Here is a 24,688-nt window from a genome sequence, read left to right as displayed (position 1 = left end):
GTTGGTTTCTTGGTGTCATTTACTGAGCCTTCCATCTTTTCCACACTGATCTATGATGCCACCTCTATTGTACACACACACACACACACACACACACACACACACACACACAGAGTCTGTTTCTAGGATTCCCATTGTATTCCATTGATATTTGCCTCTCCCTGCATCATACTGGGACTTGATAGGCAGAGAAATATCTCCTACCCCAACACATACCCTTTCTTGTTTTGGTTTGACAAGGGCTCTCAAAAATCCTGACTGGATTTGGGAAAACACACATCTTTATGAGTCTTCCCATCCACGTATATAGTATATCGTTCAATTTATTCGGGACTTCTTTAATGTCCTTCAGTGTTTTGAAATTTTATCTACGAAAATATAAACACTTGTTGGTTTTGTTCATTGCTGTATATCCTCAGAGTTGAGACTGGGACATGACAGAGAGTAGATGTTTCATAAGAATTTGTCATGTAATGAAATGTCTTGCATACGTTTTGTTAGACATATTCCTACATAACTTATATTTTTGTTGCTATGAAACAAAATATTTTTTAAAAAATAGTTTCTAATCGGTTATGGTTGGTATACAGATCCCGCGGCAGTGCGGAAGTAAGGCAGGGAAGGACGGGAAGCCAGTACCGGGTGCAATGGAGAATAAATCGCCGCTTCAGGTTTGTGTTTTAAAGAGCTCTTCGGCTGCAGTAAAAAGAATAAACTGGAATAGGCAAGGCAAGAGTGGTAACTAGTAGGCTGCTCAGGTGGCTACTGTAGGCCTTGAGGTGAGTCCTGGCATAGAGTTGGTGCCTGATAATTAGAATGTGACTGGGAGAGGGCAGAAATGACTGGCTGTGTTACCAACTCATCAACTGACCCGGTGACTTAGTGAGGGAAAGAGTCAGGAACCTCAGAACCATTGCATTTACCAAAAGCTGATAACTTTTCAGACTCGGCGCTCTTAAGTCAAGCGAAGTGCAGTTGGGAGAGGCGCTAGGCAGTGAATGACCGAGGCAGGCAGCCGATCTCTAGCCAGGAGGAAACTAGGGTCGCGGAGGCGTGAGGCTGAGAAGGAAAGGTTCAAGGAGTAGAAAGGTCTGGGCGCGCAACAACGCCAGCGACTCGGAGCTGTCTACTGCACCGAAAGGTGCTCTTGGCTCAACCAATCAGAGCGGCGGATCCAGGCGCCCTCTCCGTCTCCTTGGTAACGGGACGCACAGACTTGCGCGGGGCAAGGTGGCGGTTTGGCTCGGGCCCTGGGAATCGTGTCATGTCGCGACCAAAGGTAGGGGTGCTGCTAGACTCAGACGCTTTCAACGTCTCTAGAGAGAGGGAGGGAAGCCGCGGAGGGATTCAGGATCGTGGTGGTCTTCGCGGAGGGATTCCTTATAGAGTGGGAGAAAATTATGAACACAGAGAAAAGACTACGAGTCCCGGCATGCTGCGCGCCGCCGGGGCCTCTGAACAAGTCAAAGGAACCAGACGTACTGGCGGGAAATTTATAAAATTCTGGGATTCTACACCGGTTTCTGTGACCCCCGAGGAAGCTCAGAATTTCACATTTTCTGATTTAGAAAAGCTCTTAAATATCTATTCATCCTGTCACCTGCTTGTCTGCCTGTTCATCCATTCATAATCCATCCAGTCAAAAAAAGCCAAGTAGTGCCTTTTCCAAGTCGAACCCAGTCCTGGCCGGGTACAGAAAAGTGAATCAGGCAAGCCTCTACCCTCTAGCAGTGCAGAGGTCGTCTCCATTTTAAGAATGGGAAAAATGAGACCCAAAGTAGGGAAATGAATTACTCCAGAATACACTTTCCTCACCCCCAACCTGTTTCTTACCCCATATTCCAACTCTCATGAATGGTACCTCTGTTTCTTTAATTCCCTCTCGCAACAAAAATGGAGTGAGTACATTGGGCCTACCCAGATAATCCAGTTGATTAGCAACCTTAATTCCACCTGCAATCTTAATTTCCCTTTGTCATATAATGTAACATATTAGGTCCTGGGGATTAGGACATGGACATGCTGCTTACCTCATACTATAATCAATTAAAAATGAAATTTAAAAAGTAGCATATACAATAGCATCACAAAGTCAAATACCTATGAAAAAACTAATTAAAAACATTCAAGATACTGAAAACTAGAAAACATTGTGGAAAATTTAAAGAAGACTTTAATGGAGAGAGACACTATTCATGGATTACAAGAATCAATATTTTATAATGCCACTTCTTCCCAAAATGATCTATAGATTTAATGCAATTCCAATCAAAATCCCAACATGCTTTTTTTGTAGCAATCAGCAAACTGTTTCTAAAATGTATATTGAATGCAAAGGACTCCAAATTGCAAAGACAAGCTTGAAAAAAACAAAATTGGAGGACATGTTACCTGATTTTAAGATTTACTAGAAAGCTACAGCAATGAAGACTGGTAGGGACATAAGTATAGACAAGTAAATAGAACAAAATAGAGTTTAGGGACTGACCCACATAAACACAGTCAATTGAATTTTGACAGAAGTGCCAGTGCAATTCAGTGAGGAAAACTTTTCAACCAAAGACTTTGGAGCAACTAGATAAACATGGAAAATGGAATCAAAAACATGAGGGACTATAAAAGGTAAAATAAAACAAGATTGGGACATATGGTTTGCTATAGCACTCAAAATCTCCCCCACCCAAAAAAAAAAAAAGATTAGATCACTCGACTCATGCTGAAGAAGTTGTGTGTGGTGGGGAGCTTGAATGGATTAATGGGATAAAATTTCACTTGCTTTTGTAGGGGAGCTTGCTTGTGCCTGTTTGTAAAGCAGTATCCTCTATTCCCCCTCCACCACTCTTTGAGGGGTAGGATGGTAGGCAGAATTCTAGATGGTCCTCAAGATTCCTATCCCTAACGTGCACACTTAGTATAATTCCTTTTCCTTAAGTGTGAGTGGAGCCTGTGAATTTGATGAGATAGTTACTACCGTAATTATGATAGGTTGTTTAAGACTCCATTGTGGCTGAGTTGTAGAGAGGAGGGTTGGAAGTCAGACGATATGTTCCTTCTGGCTTGGAAGCAAGCAAATTTTTAGTACTCTCTAGGAGCAGAAAACAGTCCCCAGCCAATGGCTGGCAAGTAAATAGGGACCTCAGTCCTACAACTCCAAGTAACCGAATTCTGCCAAACAATCTGGATGACCTTGGAAGAGGACCCTAAGCCCCGGATGAGAACAATAACCCAGGCCATCGCCTTGATTGTAGCTTTGTGAGACCTGAGCAGAGGAACAAGCTAAGCCATGTCCAAACTCCTGGCCCATGGAAACCGTGAGATACAAATTTTCACTGTTATAAGCCATTAAGTTTGTAGTAATTTGTCATGCAGTAATAGAAAGCTAATGCTGATGGCAGGTCTGTCTAGTTTCAGAGGTCTTTTTGCACAAGACCAGTTCTGATTTCTTTTTTCATACCTACCATTAAGGATCAGTCTTACCAGGGCTGAGGGCCAAGCTCTTTTAGATATGGTAGAAGCTTAAAAAATCAACCACCCTTTGAGGGTTTGAAAGGTCCAATTTGAGTGGAATAAATTGACTTTGTTCTGAGTCTTTGACCTAGCCTTCTCCTGGATCATGGATCTAATCGAACATTCAAGGTTAGAGTAGAGGGTCCAGATCCTTCTCACAGAGCCTGGTGAGCTCAGCCCTCAAAATTGGGGTTCAGGATTGGACCTGTGGAGCATTAAAAACTAGGTATTCATTCTGCTGGTCATGCCTGTGAAGCAAGCCTATAGTGGGGTGGGCCTTGGATACTTGGGGGTTCATCCAAGGACCAAGTTGCTGGGCTCAGAGAGACCAATGAGAACTTGGCCAGGCTGGACCTTCCTGTCTCAGGATCAGTGCAATGTCAAGTCTGATGGTTTGAGCATTTAAATATCTGCAGTAGGTTTACCTGGTAATACAAGGTGAATATGTAATATCAGTTACATCACTTTCCTTTTTTCACTGCAGATCCAAAATTACAAGGGCCATGGATTATCAAAGGGAAAAGAGCGGTGAGTGGTCCCACCCAAACCAATAAACACAGAAATAACTTCCTTCCTTCCTTCCTTCCTTCCTTCCTTCCTTCCTTCCTTCCTTCCTTCCTTCCTTTCTTCTTTCCCTCCTCCCCTTCATCCATCCCTCTCTCCCCCTCTCTTTAATAATCAGGATGATAATAATAATAATTAATTATTGAGCATTTACCATGTGCCAAGCCCTGGGCTAGTCACTTTACCTGTATTATCTCATCGAATTCTTACCGCAGTCCTTTGAAGTAGATGATACTATTGTGTTCACTTTACAGATGGGGCAACCGAAGCTCAGAGAGGCTAACTAACTTGCTCAAGACCATAGAATCATTAGTGGCAGAGCTTGTTGGACTCCAGGGCCCATATTTTATCTAGCTATGCTCTCCTGCCTCCTTCAACAACCAAGTGAAGTTGACTTGCTAACTCAAATGTCAGCTCCATCCTGATTCACTGCTTCATCCTGCATCAATAACTAGCACCTCTTCAGACTTCCTAAACAGAATCCACTTGCACAAAGCAGGAATGAGCAATGGAGACTTCACTGAAATTTTTTGTGGGAGTTACAAGAGGTAGTTTACTTTACACACACCATGGCAAATATTTTAGATATTTCAATTCTCTATTTCATTAGATATTTCTGTTCTCTCTTTAAGTCCCTCCTGGCTATACTACCACTAAGGAGGGCATGTGTGGTCTTCTCTCATGCAACACACATCTTCTTTGCATTCTTTCTCTTCATACTGACTCTATCCCAATAATTTCAAATCTCTTACTCTTTTATGCAGACAAATTCAGCTCTGTTCCAGATCCTGGCCCTAAACTTATACAAACCTACTCCTACCCCAACAAAACAAAGAGCATTTTAGTTAACAGGTGGGACAGGACCCACCCGTCTGTTTTATTAGGGTTGATGTCAATTAGAAATGTGTTTAGCTACAAGAAACAGGAAACCCAACTAAAAGCCGGTTTTAAAAATTGGTTTTCTTTATGTAACAAGAAATCTAGAGAGCTGGTACAGTGGTTCAGTGATGTCAGAGCTGGTGCCTCTGTGATTGTCTTGACCTTTTCTTTATGGACACCAAGCGGCTGCTTCAGCTCTAGCCTTCATTGGAGAAGGAAAACTCGGTTCTCTCTCTCTCTCCCCCCCACCCCGCCCCTTCCTCTCACTCTCTCTCATCTATAGGATAAAAACTTCCAGGAACCCAGCCTCCTTAGCAGTCTTATGCTTTTATCTCACTGACAAGAATTGTGTCACATGGACACCCCTAGCTGCATGAGTGACTAGGAATACAAGTTACATAAGTGACATTATACTGTTATTTTTCTGCACCATGTTTTTATCACACACAATCATATTTTCGGTATTTATCATGTTGGCGCATATAGCTCTGGATAAATTTAATCACTATGTGTGTCCCACTGTATACCGCAAGCTATTAATCTATCTTCCTGTGGAAAGGCACTTAGGTTGTATCTTAGTATTAGTTTCCTCCAGGAGCTGACCCTGAGACAAGGATGTGAGTGCAAGTCGTTTATTTAGAAGGTGATACCGGTAAGCATTGTCAGGGAAGTGGGGAAGTGAGACAGCTAAGGGAAGGAAAACAAAAAAAGGTGTGCTATTGGCAGGTTATTGCTGTAGGCAAGTGGGGTTTAATCCCACCGGAGATTCCTAGGATATAGCATAAAATGTACCTCAAACTTAACCCAATTGAGTGATGAAAGAGCTGGAGGGTTTATCCATCGACTCATTGGTTATATGCTGTTGGGCGAGGGCAGTTAATTCCCTGATATTTCAGATGCTCCAAGCACTGGCTGGTACACTCTGGGAGCCAGAAAAGCCCTCAGGCAAAGAGCTGCAGGTGCTGGCAGTGGAAAGCTCTCTGACTGGCATGCACAGGAAATGGTGAATGCCCAAAGGATAAGGGCAGATCACCAACAGTGTGTGCTGCAGGTTAGTGCCATAAAAAAAAATACAGTTACAAATGAACATCCTTGTACATATATTGCCCAGTACACATTAGGGTATCTATCTAGGGTGTAGAGTTAGGATGGAATTGCTGGATGCAGAGTATGTGCATGCTTAGCTGTACTAAATACTGCCATGTGGCTCTCCAGACTGCCTTCACGGGCAGAGGAGGAGTTTCCATTTTAGCACAATGTTGCCACAACTTGGACTTTGAGATTTTTGCCAGTCTAATGTGTATGCAATAGTAGCTGATGGTTTTAATATGCCATATTGTTCTCTAAAGGTTTACCCAGTTTACTCTCCCATCAGCATTGTAGGATAATTATCATTCCTCCACATTCTTGCAAACACTTGGTATTTATCTGATTTTGAACATTTTATTTTAACATCTGGGATCTACGAGACAGAAAAGAAATGCAGGTAATTCACTGCCATGCTCTTCCTTGGGTCCTGAACTCTCTAGCTGGTCTGTCCACCTTATAGAGTCTTCTTTTGTTTGTTTTATATATAATGTTTTGGGTTTTAGTTGTACTTGTAGGAAGAATCGGGAAAAGTACATCTGCTTCATCATCCCTGATGAGTGCCAGAGAAGGGGATTTGCAAGTACTTATCATTAAATATAAAGATTAGTCAAGGCAGCTAGATCATGCCTGGTGCATAGTAGGCACTGAATACAATGACTGCTGTTATTTTTCAATGACCCAAAGATTCTATAATTCTCAATTTGATGATTTTAAGTGTTGCCTGCTATGATCCTAAATTCTGATATTCAGTAATTCTGATATTCAGTAATTCTCCTCCTGGCATTTTCCTTCTCCATTTTTTCTGTCCTCAAATCATCCTAGTAAATAGTTTATCCTCAGCAAGCATTCTGTTGCCTTGTGTTTCAGAGAACAGCGAGCATCGATCCGGTTCAAGACTACTCTTATGAACACTCTCATGGATGTCCTTCGCCACAGGCCAGGATGGGTGGAAGTAAAGGAGTAAGACACCACCTCCACCCCCTCATCTCTCCTTCCCTTTGTCTCACAGGTCCTTGTTTCCTTTCATTTTTCTCCCAGTTCCCCTAGGTGGCTACTGGGACTTGTCCCAATTTGGCTGTGACAGGGGCCAACAATTATTTAGTACTCACAATGTGTCAGGTACATCGTTGACTCCACCTGTCTTATTTAAGTCCTACAACCATCTAACAAGGTACGATTATGTTCTGAGGTATTAAGCCAATACAGAGGTATTAAGGTCACACAGCACGTAAGTGGGATTCAAACCCAGTTTAGTTTGACATTTCCACAGAGTCACAGGCTCATCTTCATTTTATGTCTCTCTGTAGAAACAAGGAATGCAGCCATCATAGACCAGCTGGCTTGAATCCTCCAGTGATGGCAGGTTCAGGTCAAGGGCTGCTCTTTCCTGGCCACTTACTAGTTCTGTGACCTTGAACAAGTAATTTGATCCTTAAGCCAACACTTTTTCTTCTATGCCGGGCCCTGGAGATACTGAGATGAATAAGTTTACAATGCCTGGCACATAGTAGATGCTAATATTAGTTACTAGGGTTAAGGTTTGGATGCATGTAACAGAGACTCCAAGTAAAAGAGGCTTTGACACACTAGACGTTTACTTACTTCTCCCATTGGAGTCAAGATGTAGGCTGTTGAGAGATGGTATGGAAATGTGGGACCCATCAGCTTCTGTCTTTCCTCTCTGCTATCCCTTGAGTGAGGCCTTCGTTCCCACGGCCTGAGGTGAAGCTTCAGCCTTGCATGCACACTCCAAGAACAGTAGATATGAAGTGGCAAGAAAAGGCATGCCCTGCCCTTGAAAGACTCAACCCAGAAGTCCCTCCCATTTCACTGGCCAGAATTTAGCCATGTGGCCACACCTAGCTGCAAGGGGATCTGGAAAATGTAGTCTTTATTCTGGAAAATGTGGGAATTTTCTCAGGTAAATGTTGGGAAATCTATTATTGTATAAAAAGAGAAGGATGGATATGAGGGGTGAGGGCAACCAGCTTCCCTGTTATGGTGCTCAGTAAATATTGATTGCATAACAATAGCTAAGGCTGGTAGACACTCTTCAGTAAGATATCTTTAACATGAATGACATCTGAATCATCCAGCAAACCTTCCAGAGGGGTGCTATTATCGTCCTCATTTTACTGATGAGAAAACTGGACACAAAAGAGTAAAAAATGCCATGTTTGAGGTCACTCAGCTTGTAAGGGCTTGGGCTAGGATTTGTACTTTGTCTGTCTGCAGAGTCCCAGGATCATCTCTGCCCTATTTTAGCAGCCTCTCAGTGAATGAAGGAACAAATGAGTCAGTGGATGAATATATGATTCCCACTGCCTGGTAGGATGTAGATGTGGAGGGAGGGGTTGGGGATGAATTAGAGGAGAGTGAAGCAGGTGAAGGTGGCATATAGGAAAGGGCTCTGTCCTGACCTGCTGTGTGACCTAAAGCCACCCCCTGCTTCTCCTCAGTCTTGCTCCATGGTCAGGTGAAAGAGAGTCTGAGTGTCTGGCGCTGATGGTTTGGTAGTCCATGAAGAAGTGTGCTCCATGCCTGATCCCAAATTGTCTCAAGAGTCCTCAAATCAGAAAGGATCAGAGGCCAGGACCTTTTACACCAGACATGGCTCCATGAACACGAGACCTCATCTCTTAGGACCTTACCTGAAGTCTAATATTTCTAGGTAGAATGAGGTCTCGGTCCAGACCATCAGCCTGTCAAGAGTTTGGAACAGATGTGGCCAGAGCTGTCCCTTCTCTTGCTTCCCACTAAGAAAGCTGACGTGACGCCTGGAACTGCAGCAACCGTCTTGTGACCCTTAGATGATGAGCATGAGGACAAGTTAAGGATGACAGAATGGGAAGGTAGAAAGAACTTGGATCCCTGCTGCCCTTGTTGAGCAGTTTAATGTCTTGCTGGGTGATTTAAGAGCAACTTAACTATGATAATCAAGAAGCTGGTGTGCAAATGACTGAACTTTCAGAATCAGAAAAGGATCCAAAATCTGTACCGTGGCCTATAAGGCCCTGCTTCATTGGGCCCTACCACACTCTTTAGCATCATCCCTGATCTCTCTCCTTCCACTTTTCTTCACATCCTTGAACATGCCTGTTCCAACCTCAGGGCCTCACTCCCTGCCCTTCCTTCTCCTAGAACCCTCTCCCCACTGCTCTTGACCTGGCTGCTGCTCTCTACCCTTCAGACCTCAGTTGAAATATCACCTCCACAGGGAGACCTCCACCCAACATAGGTCCCTCAGCTGCCCTGCCTCATGGCCTTCTCCTGGATTACTTGTGGCACATTTCACAATTCCTCATTATAGAGTTATTTGTTTCCTTGTTTATTATTATTCTTCACCGGAGTATTATATAGACCACCTGGCCAGTTTTGGTTCCTCCTGTATCCTTGTACCCAGAAATGCACCCAACATTGTCTCTGACACCAAGACAACCTCAACACATGTGCGTTGGGCAAGTGGATGGATAATACATTATTTATTCATTTATCCATTATTTATTCATTCATCTGAAACAAAAGATTGTTGAAAAAGCAAGTTGTGAAAGGGAACAATAAGAAGCGGTTCTAACTACAGAACTTGAATTCTGGAGCCTGATGGTCTGAGTTCAAATCCTGCCTCTGCCATTTACTAGCTATATAAACTTGGGTGAGTTCCTTAATGTCTCTCTGTCTAAGTTTCCTCATCTGTAAAATGGGTTTAATAATAGAATCTAACACACTTAGGACTGCTATGAGAATTAATAAGTTAATACTTGTAAAGTATTTAGAACAGTGTCTAGCACATGGTAAGCAATAAATGTTAGCTACTAGAAAGTTTAAAAGCATGCCAAATAATGTCACGTGCTATATATGGATATACACATATAACATGTATACATAGATAGGCCCTAAAAACACTCACAGAAACGATACACACCAAATTCAGGCTAATGACTTCTTTTGGGAAAGAAGAGGCAATAGAATCAAGTAGGAATATACATGAGCTTTCAGTTATATATGCAATTTTTTACTTAAAAAAATTAGAAGCAATCATAGTGGCATTGTTTTATTTCTTGCTACATCTTTTCCAAGCACCTCCTCTCTACACCTCAGCTCTGGTATTGGATTTGGTAGATGAGTCTGGTTTCCTATCCCTCTCCCTGGCATGGTGGTGAAAAATGGGGTCAGAATCTGAAGTCAGGCCTGGGTGTGAATCCTGGTGCTGCTATGTCCTAGGTGAACAAGGCTGACCTGGTCATAGGGCTCCAGGCATGATCATAGTCACTTTCAGGGCTGCTCTGAGGATTCGGTGAGAGGAGGGCCTTTTGAACCAGGAAGGGCTTACACACGTTACCGAATTCTACTGCTTGGTAATGTGGGCTGGGAAGCAGGGTGGCAGCTCCGATGCTTCCAGGACCCAGGCAGGTAACATGATCAGATGAGGTTGACATGGGCCATAGAAAGTGGTAGGGACTGTGATCTGGAGAGAGTGTTCCCTGTCTGATGTAGCGGCCGCTCCTCAGTCTTGCCGATACATGCCAGGCGGCATCTGGGCTCAGCTGAAGCCAGCAGTCTGGAGTTTGGTGTGATCATATCTCTAGTTTTCGCTCTGGCCTAACAAAGCAAGTTATGGTCAGCAGCCGCCCATGGCCACCTCCTTGAGACTCCTGATAAACACACTGCTACTTACCCCTCAGCTGTACCTCCCTCGGCCCCAGTCCCCCGGCAGGTGTGAGGTCCTCTGGTCATGACCTTTGTTTCACCTCACCCCCAGTGAAGGGGAGTGGGATTTCTACTGGTGTGATGTCAGCTGGCTCCGGGAGAACTTTGACCACACCTACATGGACGAGCACGTGCGGATCAGTCACTTCCGAAACCACTACGAGGTGAGCAGGGTGGGCCGAGAGGACTGAGTCAGCCAACTCATGTCACTGGGTGTGGCAAAGAGCAGCAACTGGTTTGGGGTTACAAGGACCAGAATGAAAAGTGTAAGGCAATTTGGGGCACATGCCGGATGGGGACTATGTGCAGTATATATATGATGAGCTAACTAACTAGTAAGAGGGAGCAAGAGCCCAAGACCTGAGCAAACGGCCGTCTTGGGGTAGAGATGGAGGTCACAGGGTGGTTGGTGTTTCAGCACTAGAGATGTGAGGGGCAGGCAGTCTTGGGAGTCCAAGGGCCAAAGGAGCAGAATGCTTGAGTGGTTATGGTCATTTTAGGGTAGAGACAAATTGAGCAGTTTGGAGTCTAGAGATGGGAGGGAGGTCCAGTGGGAACCAGATCATGAAGGTGGGACTGGAGGAGCCAGTGATGGGAGATTTTAAAAAGTAAGTGCAGCTTAGTCATTAGAAACATGAACTTCAGAATCAGACCCTGGCTGTGCTGCCATCGACTGGTAGCTCTGGGCAACAGACTTAACCTTTCTAAGCCTCAGTTTCCTCATCTGTAAAATGGGGATAATTATAGAACAGCAGGCCCTCAGTTAAAGTTATTCTTACTGTTATTGTTATTTTGTGAGCCAGAGAATGGAGGCTGTAGGAGTGGGTGGGACAGCTGGAGTTGAGGGGTCAAGGATAGGGGGTGGAATAGGGCAGTGGGCACAAGCGCTATCGGCCTCCCTGCCCATCCTGCTACCCAGCTGACCCGCAAGAACTACATGGTGAAGAACCTGAAGCGTTTCCGGAAACAGCTGGAGCGTGAGGCAGGAAAGCTGGAGGCAGCCAAGTGCGACTTCTTTCCCAAAACCTTTGAGATGCCCTGCGAGTACCACCTGTTTGTGGAGGAATTTCGCAAAAACCCGGGAATTACCTGGATCATGAAGCCTGTGAGTGCCCAGTGCCTGAGAACTTGGGGGAGGGGACATCCCAGGCACCAGAGCAGGGATCCTTTTTCATACATCTCAAGACAGGGTCCTGCCTGGGGATTCAGCTTTAGATGAACCATCTGCCTTCCCAGAAGGGCCAACTTTATCTCTTCCTTAGAGCAAGATATGGACCCAGCAGCTTTGACTGCTAGTACATAGTAGGTGCTCAATAAGTGTTTACTAGATGAACCAGTGATCCTCAGGACACCAGGGTAGGGAATCCAGAGGATCACTGGCGCTCAGATCCCTGCCTGTCTTCCTGACATAAAAGAAAACCACGGCCAGGCATGAGAAGTGCTGTACTTGCATTGCCCCAGGTCTCATGATGGTCCTTGGGAGAGAGGCTACTACCAGCCCCCTTGTAAAGATGAGGAGCCTAAGACCTATTTATTTAAGCTTTCCACCAATACTTATTGAGCACTTGCCATGTGCCAAGCACAGAAAAGCCTGATCCAGGATTTACCCAGGCCTCCTGATAGCCCCTTCTTGGTGAGTGAAGGCTGGCATCCCTTTCCCAGGAGGCACAGTGTGCAGGGCTCGGAAGCTGGAGCAGAAGGGCTTAGGCAGATGAACACTGCAACCCGCCTGCGAATTCCAGCTCCCTGCAGGCATTATGCTCTCAGACAAACGGTAATTTGTGCTAATTGGGAACGAGCAATTGCATATTAAGTTGATTCCTTTCCCAGCCCACGGCCTTTACAGCTGTAATTAAGAGGAGGAATCTTCACTCTGTGTGTGTGTGTGTGTGTGCGCGCACACACGTGCGCGTACACACACACACACACACACACAAATAGCTGAGGCACACTATCTGGGGTATGGGATGTGGAGAGTGGGTGCTTCTAGTCAGACTAGCCTGGGTTCTAACTCTGTATCTGTCATTTCTGAGCTGTTTGACCCTTTCAGTCCATTTCCTCATCCGTAAAATAGAATTAATGAGTACGCCATTGCTGCTGGTCCACAGATACACTCTGAGTCATGAGGCTGTAGAGAAGTAATTCCCAAACTTGAGAGCGCATCAGAATTTTCTGGAGAGCTTATTAAGGCACCCCACCCTCACAGTGTCTGATTCAATAGGCTTGGTATGGGGTAGAACTTTGCTATCACTCTCAGGGGAGAGAAGAACAAACCCTTGGGTTGGAGATTTAGAAGTCCAGTCTTGAGATAAATTGCACACATCCAAACTTTTTTCCATCTAAGCATTTTCCCCTCCCACCAGCTCAGACCCCCTGGGTTTGCAGGAAGGTTGCTGGACTCATATGGTGGGGAACACACTTGCTCCTCCAGCCCCTCTTGCAGCAGGGAGGCAGGTGCTGGTGGTCAGGGCCCCAGCCTGTCTGTCAGTCTCTCTGTGTCTGCAGAGCTGGTCTAATACTTCACTGAGGGCTGTGAGTGTCCTGGGCAACCTGGACTGTTCTCAGCATTGGGGACCTCTGTCCAAACTGCAGGACGGAAAGAACAGCATCTTAATATTTTGTTTCGTGCATTTACCCCAATCAGAGCTCCTCACACTATTTCACTGAAATCTCCTAAGAGTTGGGAATCTTTGGGCAGCAAATAACAGAGACCCCAACTAACAGTAGCTCAAACAAGAAGGCAGGGGTTCTGAACTATTCTCATGCTTTGGGCCTCGTTAGCATCTGGTGAAATGTGCAGACCCTGTCACAAAATAGTGTTTTAAAAAGCATATGATAAGTGTATTTGATTATAAAATAAAGCAACTATATTGAAAACAGTTATCAAACTGTTAGTCTGGGTCCTCTGAGAAACAGATGCCAAGACGACATTCACCATGCAGAATTTTGCCTGCGAGAGAATAGGAGGAGAGAGCCAGGAGAGCTGTCAGACCCAGTGAGGGAAGGAAGGTGGGTGGAAGCTCCTAGCCTGCCATGCAAGCCTAAGAGATGATTAGCAAGGCTGATGAGATGCCTCAAGCCAAAGTCGCTATTCGAGGAGTCCCCTGCCTCCCAGGAGTGGGCCAGCCTTCATGTCCCTGCAGTCCTCAGCTGTCGTCTGGGACCTGAGGCCTGGCAAGCACAGCGTGGATTTTAGTAGCAGCCTGGGCTCTCGGTCAGTCACCCTCCTGCAGTTAGAGACCTTTAGTGCATTCTCATGGCCACCACACAAACTAGCAAACGTTCTTTATGCTGTAGTAATATAGGTGTTTTTCATTAATAATTAAAGAGAATCTAACAGCAGGCCGAATAGTTATCATAATTTTAAAGTCATCATGAGCATAAATGATATTTAAGATACCTGCAACAATTATAATGCAATATGTAAAAATAACTGCAATTTCTTTTGAGAACAAAGTCACAGGCATGGCCAGTACTACTATGATTTATTGCCTGATAAAAAGAAACATGAAAATCTGGTTAGGGGTTCATGAAAATAAAGACGAAATTTTTTTGCTTGTTCAAGTTTACAGGCCCCAGGGAATTCCCTTTAATGATGAAAGGTCAACTCTAGGGATGGTTTGTTGGGTGGCTCAACTATCATCATCAATTCCCACCCCAATGAGCTGGCTGCTCCTCTCAGTCACAACATGGCTGCTGCCACTCTAGCTTCACCTCCTCACACCTCCACCTGCAACAAGAATAAAGGAACACCTTGGTCTCGTGTCCCTTTTGAAAAAGACAAAAACTTTCCAGAAGTCCCTGCAGTAGATGTCCCCGGGCATCCTGCTGGCCCATGCCTGAACCAGTGGCAGTGGTGTGGGACCACCATGAGGGCTCAGACCTTCTCAGAGGGGAGGGACACTGGGAAGAGGTGATCCAAAGGGGGTTCTGCAGGTAGGGGAAAAAGGGAATGGTTGCTGGGAAGACCACCAGTCACATCTCCAATATCGATGAATGCCATACTATGAATTAAGTTAGGGGTGTAAAATCAAAATACGGTTCATTCTAATAATCCATTCATGTAGTTTTCCAATCAACAACATATCTTTTTATAAAAATAATATAAAAATATTATCTCCCAAATTATCAAATAAGATTCATACTCCCAGAAATAGCACTATGTTTATCGTGTGACTCCCAGTCATTTGTAGGAGGTGCATGAGCCCCAAGCTTGTGAAGCACGGATTTAACTATCCTGGATTTGTCACTTGCTGGCTGGGTAACCTTGAGCAGAGTACTTGACCAATCTGTTCTTTAGTTCCCTTGGCCGCAAAATGGGGATGATATTAATACTACATACAGGTTTTTTTAAAGCTCTAATGAGGTGATATGTGTAAATCCTTGTGCCTGGTACATAGGAAACATCTGAAAAGTATTAGCTGCTACTATTACCATTGTTATGAACCATTCTCCTTAAGCTGGTGTTCTGGTTCTATTGCTGCAGCCCAAAATGCAGCAACTTGAAACAACAATCATATCTTATTTAGCTCATGAGCCTCCAGTTTGGGCAGTATTTGGACAGCGAAGGCTCATGGCTGCTCCAGCATCTACTGGGGCAGCTCCTCTAAGGGTTAGAGGATTCACTGCCAAGCTAGCTCATTCATTCAGCTGGCAAGTTGGTCCTGGCTGTTGGCTGGGAGCACAAACAGTGTTGAGGCCTAGTAGACTCAGTTGCCCTCCATATGGGCCTCTCCATGTGTCCTGAGCTTCCCCCACAACATTGTGGCTGAGTTCCAAAGCAACCATCCCTACAGAGAAAGCTGTGTGGGAGCTGTATTGCCTTTGATGATCCAGCATTGGAATCCGCACAGTGTATCTTCTGCCACACACAATTAGTTGAGATGTCCTTAGAGGCTCACCCAGATTCAAGGGGAGGGGATGTTGACTTTATCTCTTGATGGAGGGTGGGGGTAGCAAGGCTCTAGAAAAACACGGGGAACTGGAAATATTGTGACTGTTTTTGGAAACTTCAATCTGCCAAACTAGATATTAAGTGGCTTCTAGTATTAACAACCCTGAGATATCGCTGTGTGGGAAGTTTATTTTCCACTCTTTAGGATTATTCCTTAGGAGGATAATTACTAACAATGCTTTAAACAATAAAGGCATTTTACTATCTTACATAAGAAGAATGCTGGAAGTAGGAAGTTTCAGGTTTGGTGATGTGTTCAACGATGCTGTTAAAAGTCCAGGCTCCTTCTTTTTGTCCACACTGCATCCTCACTGTGTTGGACTTCTGTCTTCAGACTTGTCATCTCATTGAGGCGAGATGGCTAGCGTGGTTGCAGGCATCATCTCCTCAGACTGTAGTATTTGAGGAAAGAAGGAAAGAAGCCAGGCATTTCTCTCTCGCTCTCTCTTTCCCTCTCCTCTCTCTCTCTTCCTCCCTCCTCAACCCTGATATTTTTAACAAGTAGGAAAATTTTTCTCAGAAGCCCCAAATCCAAAAAGCAGATGTCTCCTTAGGTCTCATTGGCCAAAACAAGTCACATGGTTTCCACTAGCTGCAAGGGAGGCTGGTAAAACAAGTATCGGGTCTTTCCAGCCTCTATCTCAAGAGGTTGGTTTGGCAGCCAGGAAAAAGAGGAAGGGAATGGCTATGGGGTGGGCAGCCAACAGGGGTAAGGATGGGGGTTCCTAGATCGAAATGTATGTTTCTTAAAAAAAACACTTTTTAATTGAATTTTAATAAAACAGAGCATGCCTAAATTATAAGGGTACAGCTTGATAAATCTTTGCCAAGTGAACACACTCAAGTAACCAGCGCCCAGACCACCAGAGTATTACCAGCCCCTCAGCAGCTCCCCTCAGACCCCTAAGTCACCAACAGCATAGATTTGTCTGTCTGCCTTTGTACTATATGTAGCTGGAATCATATAGTGTGGCTACATGGTATCTAGTTTCTCTCCCTCAACATCATGTTCATGTGATTCATCCATACTGATGTGGGTAATTATCAATTATTAATAATCATTGTTGTTTACTCGTCCATGGAGTGAATATTCATCCATTCGAGAGTTTCAGGGTTGGAGCTATTATGAATTGTGGTTCCATAGACATGTGACGAGTGCCCACGTGCATGCATTTCTGCCGTGTAGATACTAGGAGAGGAATCGCCGGGTCATAGGAGCGCCTGTGTTCAGCCTTAGTGAATGCAGCCAAGGAGTTTCCAAACACTGCGCATTCCCACCAGTGCTTGTGAGGGTTCCAATTTCTCCCCATCTTCCCCAATACTTGATGTCGTCTGTCTTTCATTTAAGCCATTCTCAGGGGGTGTGTAGTGGTGTCATATTGGGGTTTTCATTTGCATTTCCCTGAAGACTGATCGGCCGGAGGAGACGAAAAGGAGGGTGAGATTGAGCCAAAACGAAGCATGAAACAGGCTTTATTAGGGTCTGCGGGCAAGGTTCGCTGGTCCAGCAAAGGGGCCAGGGAAGTCGCGTGTGCCTGCGGTATAGGTGCGGTTTTTAAAGGTTTGGGCCCAGGATGTCGGTGGGGTTACAGGGCGGGGACTTTTCTATTTGGCTGATCTTGCCACCCGGGAAGTCTCTGCTGTAACTGTGGTCGTGAGCCATCAGCCATCTTAGGTATTGAGCCACCTTCCCGCTGGCGTAATGGCGCCCATGAGCAACCGAACAAAGACTAATGAAGTTGAGGGCCTTTTCATTGTTTACATTGGGTAATCCTCTTTTGTGAAGTGAATTTAAGTCTTTTGCCTGGTTGTGAACTGTTGGGAGTCCTTGTCACACACTGATTAGGTGCTTTCCTAAACAACTATTCACATGTGGATGTCCTCGAGTCATCAGTCTTTTAGGCACTCCATCTTCTGGGCACACACACTCCTGAACCAGGGTGCACAGCACAGCAGGCCACGCAGGACAGGGCTTCAGCTCCCACTGAACCCAGGACTGGGATCTCGTCACGCAGTGGACAATCTGTCCAGCCATGCCCGACAGCTCTGCCCACCTCTACATTGTACGGAGGGCCCCACATTGACCTGCTGGGCCATGCTCAGAGAACAGAGGAAAATGAGAATTTACATTTGCTGGGTGCCTTCATGCTGAAGAAAAGACAACTCAGGGGGACTGCAGATAACTAAAGGGCTGTCCTGGAACCCAAGAATCGGGTTTGTTCTAGGAGGCCCTAAGGGCCAGAGCCACGTGGGCAAAATTTAGCTTAACACAGGCTAAGCTGTGAAAACTCCATGAGGTGTGTGGGTTACTGTTATAGCATAATGCCCACTACACAGTAGACACCTACTATATACCTTTTGGATGACTGCTTAATAGAATTATCCTGCAACAAATGGGCTGTGTCGGGAGGTAGGAGAAGTGAACTCTTACTGTGGATGTGCAAGGCCAGGTAGGTGACCATGATAAAGGGATGTCACAGGAGGAAGTAACGCCTTTGGTGCCAACTACTCTGCATGATATTAAAGATTCTCCCAGCCCCTTGACACGGTGAAGCTATGAATTATCCATGCCGGCATTCTGTGAAGGCAGACTGATTTCTGTATTAGCCAAAGCAAAAACCTAATTAGGAAGGCAAATTGATTTCCAAAAAAAGAATGATATGTTCCCAGGACTGTTAGAAATGGCTTTTTAATTGTCTGCTCTTTTGTATTATTCATACAATTGTAAGCCTTTGTGAGCTAAGTTGGTCTCTCACTTTTCCTCTCTGCTTCTCTTTCTCCCTCCTGCCAGGCTTAACACCTTTTTTGTTCCAGCTCCTTCAGGACTGGGCTCTTCCTCTGGGGGTTGCTGGGGGCTGATGAGGGAAATGGAAACAGAAAAGTGCTGGGCAGGAAGGGGCGGTGTGTGTGTGTGTGTGTGTGTGTGTGTGTGTGTGTGTGTGTGTGACACAGGCACAGGGACGATCAAAGAACCACCCAGAGCTGAGAGCTGACCTTTCTGCATTTACCCTCTCCCCAGGTAGCCCGGTCCCAGGGGAAGGGCATCTTCCTCTTCCGGAAGTTGAAGGACATCATGGACTGGAGGAAGGTGAGCATACCTCTTCCCCTTCCTCCCCAAACTCTCCTCTGCCCTCAGTGGAATGAGGGGTCCCTCCTTCCTGCCCTCAGAGCTTGGAGGGCTGGCAGAGAGGCTCTGCCCAAGGACCTGCCCATGGATGCGGGGTCTCTGAAGCCAGGTTGCCTGAGTTCAAATTCAGACCTTGCCACTTAATAGCTGTATGACCTTAGGCAAGTTACTTCGCTTCTCTGCGCCCAAGCAAACGGGGAATAGTAATAGTACCTGCTGAGAATGCAATGAGTTAATATGCCCAAAACCTGAGAACATTTCGTTCTTTACCTGGACCCCCTGCTCACCTGACTGGGGAGAATTTGGCTTAATTTCTCTAAGTCCTAGACGGAGCTTGAAGTAGTTCCCTTGCTCCCCCTGCCCCTAATCCTTGTCCCAAGATACAGTGTAGTAGAAATCCTGGTTCCAGTCCTGCCTCTATACTCAGAAGCTGTGTGGTTTAGGGAAAATTTCTGAACCACTCTAAACCTTAGAGATGGTAATAGAGCAGGGGCGGGCAGGAGGAGCAGGATGACCAAAATCCTACACAACCAGCACCTACTGCACTAGCAGGCTCACAGCAGGTGCTCAGTAAATGAATTTCCCCCCTCCACCATGTGTCCTGATTCCTCCCACGAAACTGTCAGGGTACTGCTGGGAAGAAGCTCACCAGCATGGAGGCTCAACTGGCCAGGAACACTGTCAATCCCTCTGGCAGCCATGTGAGTATACCTGGGGGCAGCCCCAAGCCCCAGGAAGGGAAGGCCTGGCTGTTTCTGTCCTGAAGCAGCTTAGGCCAGAGGGTGATGGTAGGGGTTAAAGCTCTGCCCTTGGAGCCAGAAGCCCTGGTTCCAGTGCTCCTCATCGCTGGACTGTTGTGTGACCGCACCTAGTATGTGATACTTGCCTTTGGGCCTGGTTTCCTCACTGGGTTACTGTGAAGGGGACAGTGGGTAGGCAAGAGCTTTGCAGACTACGAGGTGCCATGCGCACGTATGAGAGAGCATTGCTGTCTTCCTCAACGGGGCTGGCCGGGAAAGAATTAGCAGGCAGAGAAAGAAGAGGAGTGTCCTTGAGGGCCTGTGTGGTGCTCTAGGCAGCACTGACCAAAAGAACTTTCCACAGTGGTGGAAATGGTGTATACCTATGCTTTCTGATATGGTGACCACTAGCCATGTGTTGATATCGAGCCACTGAAATGTGATTAGTGTGACTGAACAACTGGATGTTTAATTTATTTCCTTTTTTATTGTGGTAAAATATACATAAAGGGTATCATTTTAACCCTTTTTAAGTGCACAATTCAATGGCAGTAAGTACATTCCCATTGTTGTGTAACAATCACCACCAACCATCTCCAGAACTCATTTTCATCTTCCCCAACTGAAACTCTGTACCCATTAAACACTAACTCCCCATTTCCCTCTATCCTCTGGCAGCCACCATTCTACTTTCTGTCTCTCTGAATTTGATTTAGGTACGTCTTATAAGCAGAATCATACCATATTTGTTCATCTATGGATGGCTTATTTCACTTAGTATTCTATTTTCAAGGCTCATCCATGTTGTAGCATGTAATTTCACTTTTAATCAGTTTAAGTGTACATAGCCACTTGTGGCCAGTGGCTGACTTACTGAGCAGCACATGTCTAGAGGTTAAATGCCCAGACCCGGGGCCCAGCCTATGTGGGTCCACTTCCCGGCTGCACCACTAATCGGCTGTGTGACCTTGGATAAGTCATCCCCCCTCACTATGCTTCAGTTTCTCATCTGTCAAATGGGGATAACATTAGTACTCCCCTGATAGGGTTGATTTAAGGATCAAACGATATATCCCAAGTAGAGTGCCTAACACAATGCCTAATACACAGAAAGTGCTCATGTTAATCATAATTATTATTACAACTAGGATGCAAGAAGTTCAGATGACCAGAAAGAAGAAATTCCTGTGGAGAACTATGTAGCTCAGCGGTATATTGAAAATCCCTACCTGATAGGAGGTAAGATGCCTGTCTGTGTTCCCTGCCCCTCCACTGAATGGTCAGTCAGTCAACAAACCTCGACTAGCAGCCTGCTGTGGGCTCGACCTGACACCAGGCATGATGGGCTGCAAAGACGGAGATCTATCCTGCACCCTCCTGCCTCCTAGCCGTTGCCTATGCACTTCCTCTGCCTGGCATGCCCTTCCCACTCCCTTCTTGGTTCTCTAAAATTCCCCTCAGTTGTCAAGAACCAACTCATTCATGTGTTATTCCAACAAATATTTATAAAGAGCTTACTCAGTGCCAGTTACTGTCCAGGGAGCTGGCTGCCCACCCTTCTCTTATGCAGCTTATACCCCAGATGAGTAGAGAGTAATAAACCGGAAACGGAAATGATAGTTCCACACATGGTGAGTGTTATGAAGTAAATCAAGCAGGACGATGGGACAGAGTGAGGGAGGGCCTCTCTGAGGAGGTGAAAGGTCACATGAAACCTGAGTGACAACTAGGATTCACCTGTGGGTAGATTTGGAGGAAGAGGGAGCTGCAAGGGCCTAGGGCCTGTGGTAGAACCGAGCCTCCCGCGTGAAGCCTTCACAGATTTCCCCAGGCTGTCTATACATCTGCTTTTGCCACATGGGGTCTGAAATACAGCATATCAGGTTCTGTGTGAGAAGGGGCATGGCTCTGGAAGTTTTCATCTCAGAGGGGCCAGGTACTGTAAGAGGCATCACTAAATAGCGTTCATGCCACTTGCCTCTTCTCACCTCCGTGGGTAATGTCTTTCCCCAGGGGCAGTCCTTGGGTCTCTTCTCCTCTCCACTCTTCCTCCCCCAGCAACCTTATCCTCTTTATGTGTCTTTTAATGCCCCCCAGTTGCCAGTGACTCCCAGCTTTCCATCTCCAGCCAAGGTTTTGCCCCCACACCTCAAATTTTGATGTCCCACAGCTTGTGACATCCCCTCCTGGGTATCTCCCAGCAACACAAACCCAACACGACTGAAATCCAGCCTCTGTACTTCCCCCAGCATCTGGCTCATTCCCTAGCCTCCCCATCTGCGGACATAGCTTCTCTACCCCCCACTTGCTAAGCCAGAAGTCGGAGACCGTTCTGGGTGCATCTCTCTTTCCCCCTCTCACATCGGTTCTTCATCAAGCTCCCACGCAGCTCTTGAATCTGTCTGGCCATCTCCAGCCCAATCCTGGCCACTGTCATTTTCCTCCTGGACAACTGTGCTGGCCTCCTCACTGGTGCTGCCTGCTGCTGCTCTAGCCATCTTCTCTCCCTCTCCAACACTGTAGCCAGAGGCATCAGACACCCTTCAGCAGCTTCCCATGGTCGGTGAAACAAAGTCCAAAAATTGCACATGAGCTAGTATCTGCTAACCTCACCGACCTTGTCTTCCTCCGCTCTGCCCTTGGAGCGTGCTCTTTGCCCACTCTGGGCCTCTGCCCCTCTGGGCTAGGCAGGCATCTTGTACCTCATGTGGTTTTATTGGGATTTGTCTCTGTCTGTCCTCTGCTGTATCTCCCAAACCTAGCATGGTGCCTGGCCCTCGATCAATATTTGTCACACCAATTAATTTTTTCCTTGCCTGACAGGCCGCAAGTTTGACCTGCGTGTCTATGTGCTGGTGATGTCGGTAAGCAATAAGACAGGGGCCCTCCTCCAGCAGCGGGTAAGGGGCAGCCGAACTCAGAGACTGGGAGCAGAAGCCATTCTGGGGCGCCTGTGTGAGCTTCTCTGCTTTTACCCCCCTGGGAGAGGAGGTGGGGACAGTTAAACAGATCCAAGTTTTACCATCTTAGATTCCCCAGCATCCGGATTTGTCCTCCACCTGTCCTTTATTCATTCAGTCATCCATGGTAACCACAGTGAACATTTATTAAGCACTACTAAGTCCCAGGCCCAGCTATTTAGTAGGTTTTATCTTATTCGGTCCTTCTAATAACCAGGGAGGTAAGTTCTATTATTCATTTTACCAGTGAGAAAACAGATACAGAGGGTTTGAATGACTTGCCCAAAGTCACTCAGCTGGAATTAGAAATCCAGGCAGCCAAGCCCAAGAGCCTAGTCTCTTAAGCAAGTAGTTGCTACATTACCTCCACTCATTCATTCATTCATTCATTCATTCTACAAACACATAAAACCTTCATGGTGTACTACTCTTTGCTGGGCACAAGGAGATAGAGGTGTCCAGACAGGCTCAACATCTGGTGGGGACCAAGGACACACCCAGAGCTGGCGGTGGAGCAGAGAAGAGTCCCATTAATTTATTCACTTCCCAGCCTCAAAGGAGGCTGGTATTGGAGCAGATTCTTAAAGGGCGATTCGGGATGGAAGGAAAGGCCTTCCAGATGGAAGGAATAACACGTGCAAAAGCCAGGAGGTTATTAGTGTGCATTTATTCCCCTTCCCTCTTCCTCCCTCTGTTCCCCCGTGTGCCACAGTACATCCCCCTGCGGGCCTGGCTGTACCGAGATGGCTTCGCCCGCTTCTCCAACACCCGCTTCACGCTCAGCAGCATTGATGACCAGTGTATCCTAGAATCCCACCTCCCCATCCCCTATGGACCCTGCCCTTCTTGTCCTCTGGCGGGTCCTGAGAGAGCTCATCCATTCTACAATGTTTGCTGAGGGCCTGCTGAATGCCGAGTTTTGGTCTGGGCACAGGAGGTAAAACAGTGAAAAAGGCAGGCCTCTTCCCTTCCTTCCAAAGCTTACAGTTTTGTGGGGCTAGGGGATCCCCCAGTGACCAGAGGAAAGCAGCCCTGCTCTGCTCAGAAAAACTAACTCCAAATTGCTCTATTTGATCCTCATATTGGTGGCATGCCTAACATTCACCTTGATTCGTATTCATAGGATCTAACATTCACAATGATTTGCATAAGACTGGGCAGTTTAAGCCCCTTTGGAGAACATTTGCATCCTTTTACTGCCTTTTCTTGAGTGCCTAGTCATTGGCTCACTCATTCGCTCACATATAATGCCGTTTTTTACCCATCAAATTGACAGGGATCAAAATCTTGATAAGACACTGTGTTGGCAAGTCTGGGAGAATACATATGTTGCTGGTAGGAGTGTAAATTGGTACTTCTTGGGAGGCAATCTGGAAAACGTCTATCAAAAGACAAAAATGCACATTCCCTCTGACCCAGCAATTCTTCTTCAGGGAATTTCTCCTTCAGGTACACTTAGAATGTAGGGAAAGGGAGGTTATTCACTGCACAGCCTTGTTTGTAAGAATAAAAAAGAAAAAAGAAAAAGAAAACAACTAAATGAATCATTTATACAGTGAAATACTATGTATCTGTTAAAAAAGGAATGGGGGAAGTGCTTTATGCACTGATATGAATCATCTCCATGATGTACTGTTAATGGGAAGAAAAAATAAAGTATAGAACTCTGTGAAAAGTATACGCCCACTCATGTTAAAAAAATGATATCTCTCTCTATATTTTTATCTGTGCATAGACATCTCTGAAAGGATGTATAAGAAACTGGAGACAGAAGTTACCTTTGGGAGGAGAAATGGGTGGGTGGGGCCAGGGGTGGGAAGGAAAGATTTCCTTATACACATTTTTATACCTTCTGAATTTTGAACCATGTAAATATATTATCTGGTTAAAATATCAACATCAAAAAACGTTTTTAAGATTTCTGACCTGAGCATCAGAAGAAAAGGAGCAAACAACCCAGAAAAAATATCAGAACTAGCTCTGCAGGACTAGATTCCCTGCATATGCGAGAGATGGGAATGGAAGGTGAGGCTGCCAAACTTCTGGCTCGGACAGTCCAGCTAATGCCTTTAGCTAATTCACAGCCCTCTGCCTTAATTTCATCATTCAATTAAGTGTGTGTCCGGGGTAATGCATATGCCTTGCCTGTGTGTTAGAATGG

General features: G+C 45.8%; 1 protein-coding gene across 3 annotated transcripts in view; it reads left to right on the top strand.

The window, feature by feature from the left end:
- The first annotated feature begins 1,206 nt into the window (after positions 1–1,206).
- The window catches only part of TTLL9 (tubulin tyrosine ligase like 9), a 36,148-nt gene continuing 12,666 nt past the window's right edge, over positions 1,207–24,688 (top strand). The window contains exons 1-10 of one of the 3 annotated variants that reach the window (XM_016148831.2): positions 1,214–1,279; positions 3,992–4,035; positions 6,907–6,999; positions 10,799–10,910; positions 11,666–11,851; positions 18,720–18,788; positions 19,454–19,528; positions 20,716–20,806; positions 22,391–22,431; positions 23,240–23,327. In XM_016148831.2, the coding sequence (XP_016004317.1) occupies positions 1,265–1,279; positions 3,992–4,035; positions 6,907–6,999; positions 10,799–10,910; positions 11,666–11,851; positions 18,720–18,788; positions 19,454–19,528; positions 20,716–20,806; positions 22,391–22,431; positions 23,240–23,327 (814 nt within the window). In that variant the 5' untranslated portion in view covers positions 1,214–1,264. Of the gene's footprint in view, positions 1,280–3,991; positions 4,036–6,906; positions 7,049–10,798; positions 10,911–11,665; positions 11,852–18,719; positions 18,789–19,453; positions 19,529–20,715; positions 20,807–22,390; positions 22,432–23,239; positions 23,328–24,688 lie in introns of those variants that run through there. The other 2 variants (XM_016148832.2, XM_016148833.2) reach the window with 2 other exon arrangements.

This window comes from Rousettus aegyptiacus, unplaced genomic scaffold (genome assembly GCF_014176215.1).
Source record: "Rousettus aegyptiacus isolate mRouAeg1 unplaced genomic scaffold, mRouAeg1.p scaffold_m13_p_12, whole genome shotgun sequence".
In the NCBI taxonomy this organism is placed as follows: domain Eukaryota; kingdom Metazoa; phylum Chordata; class Mammalia; order Chiroptera; family Pteropodidae; genus Rousettus; species Rousettus aegyptiacus.
The sequence above is the reverse complement of the archived record's forward strand: the minus strand, read 5'-3'. Positions and strand labels throughout refer to the sequence as shown.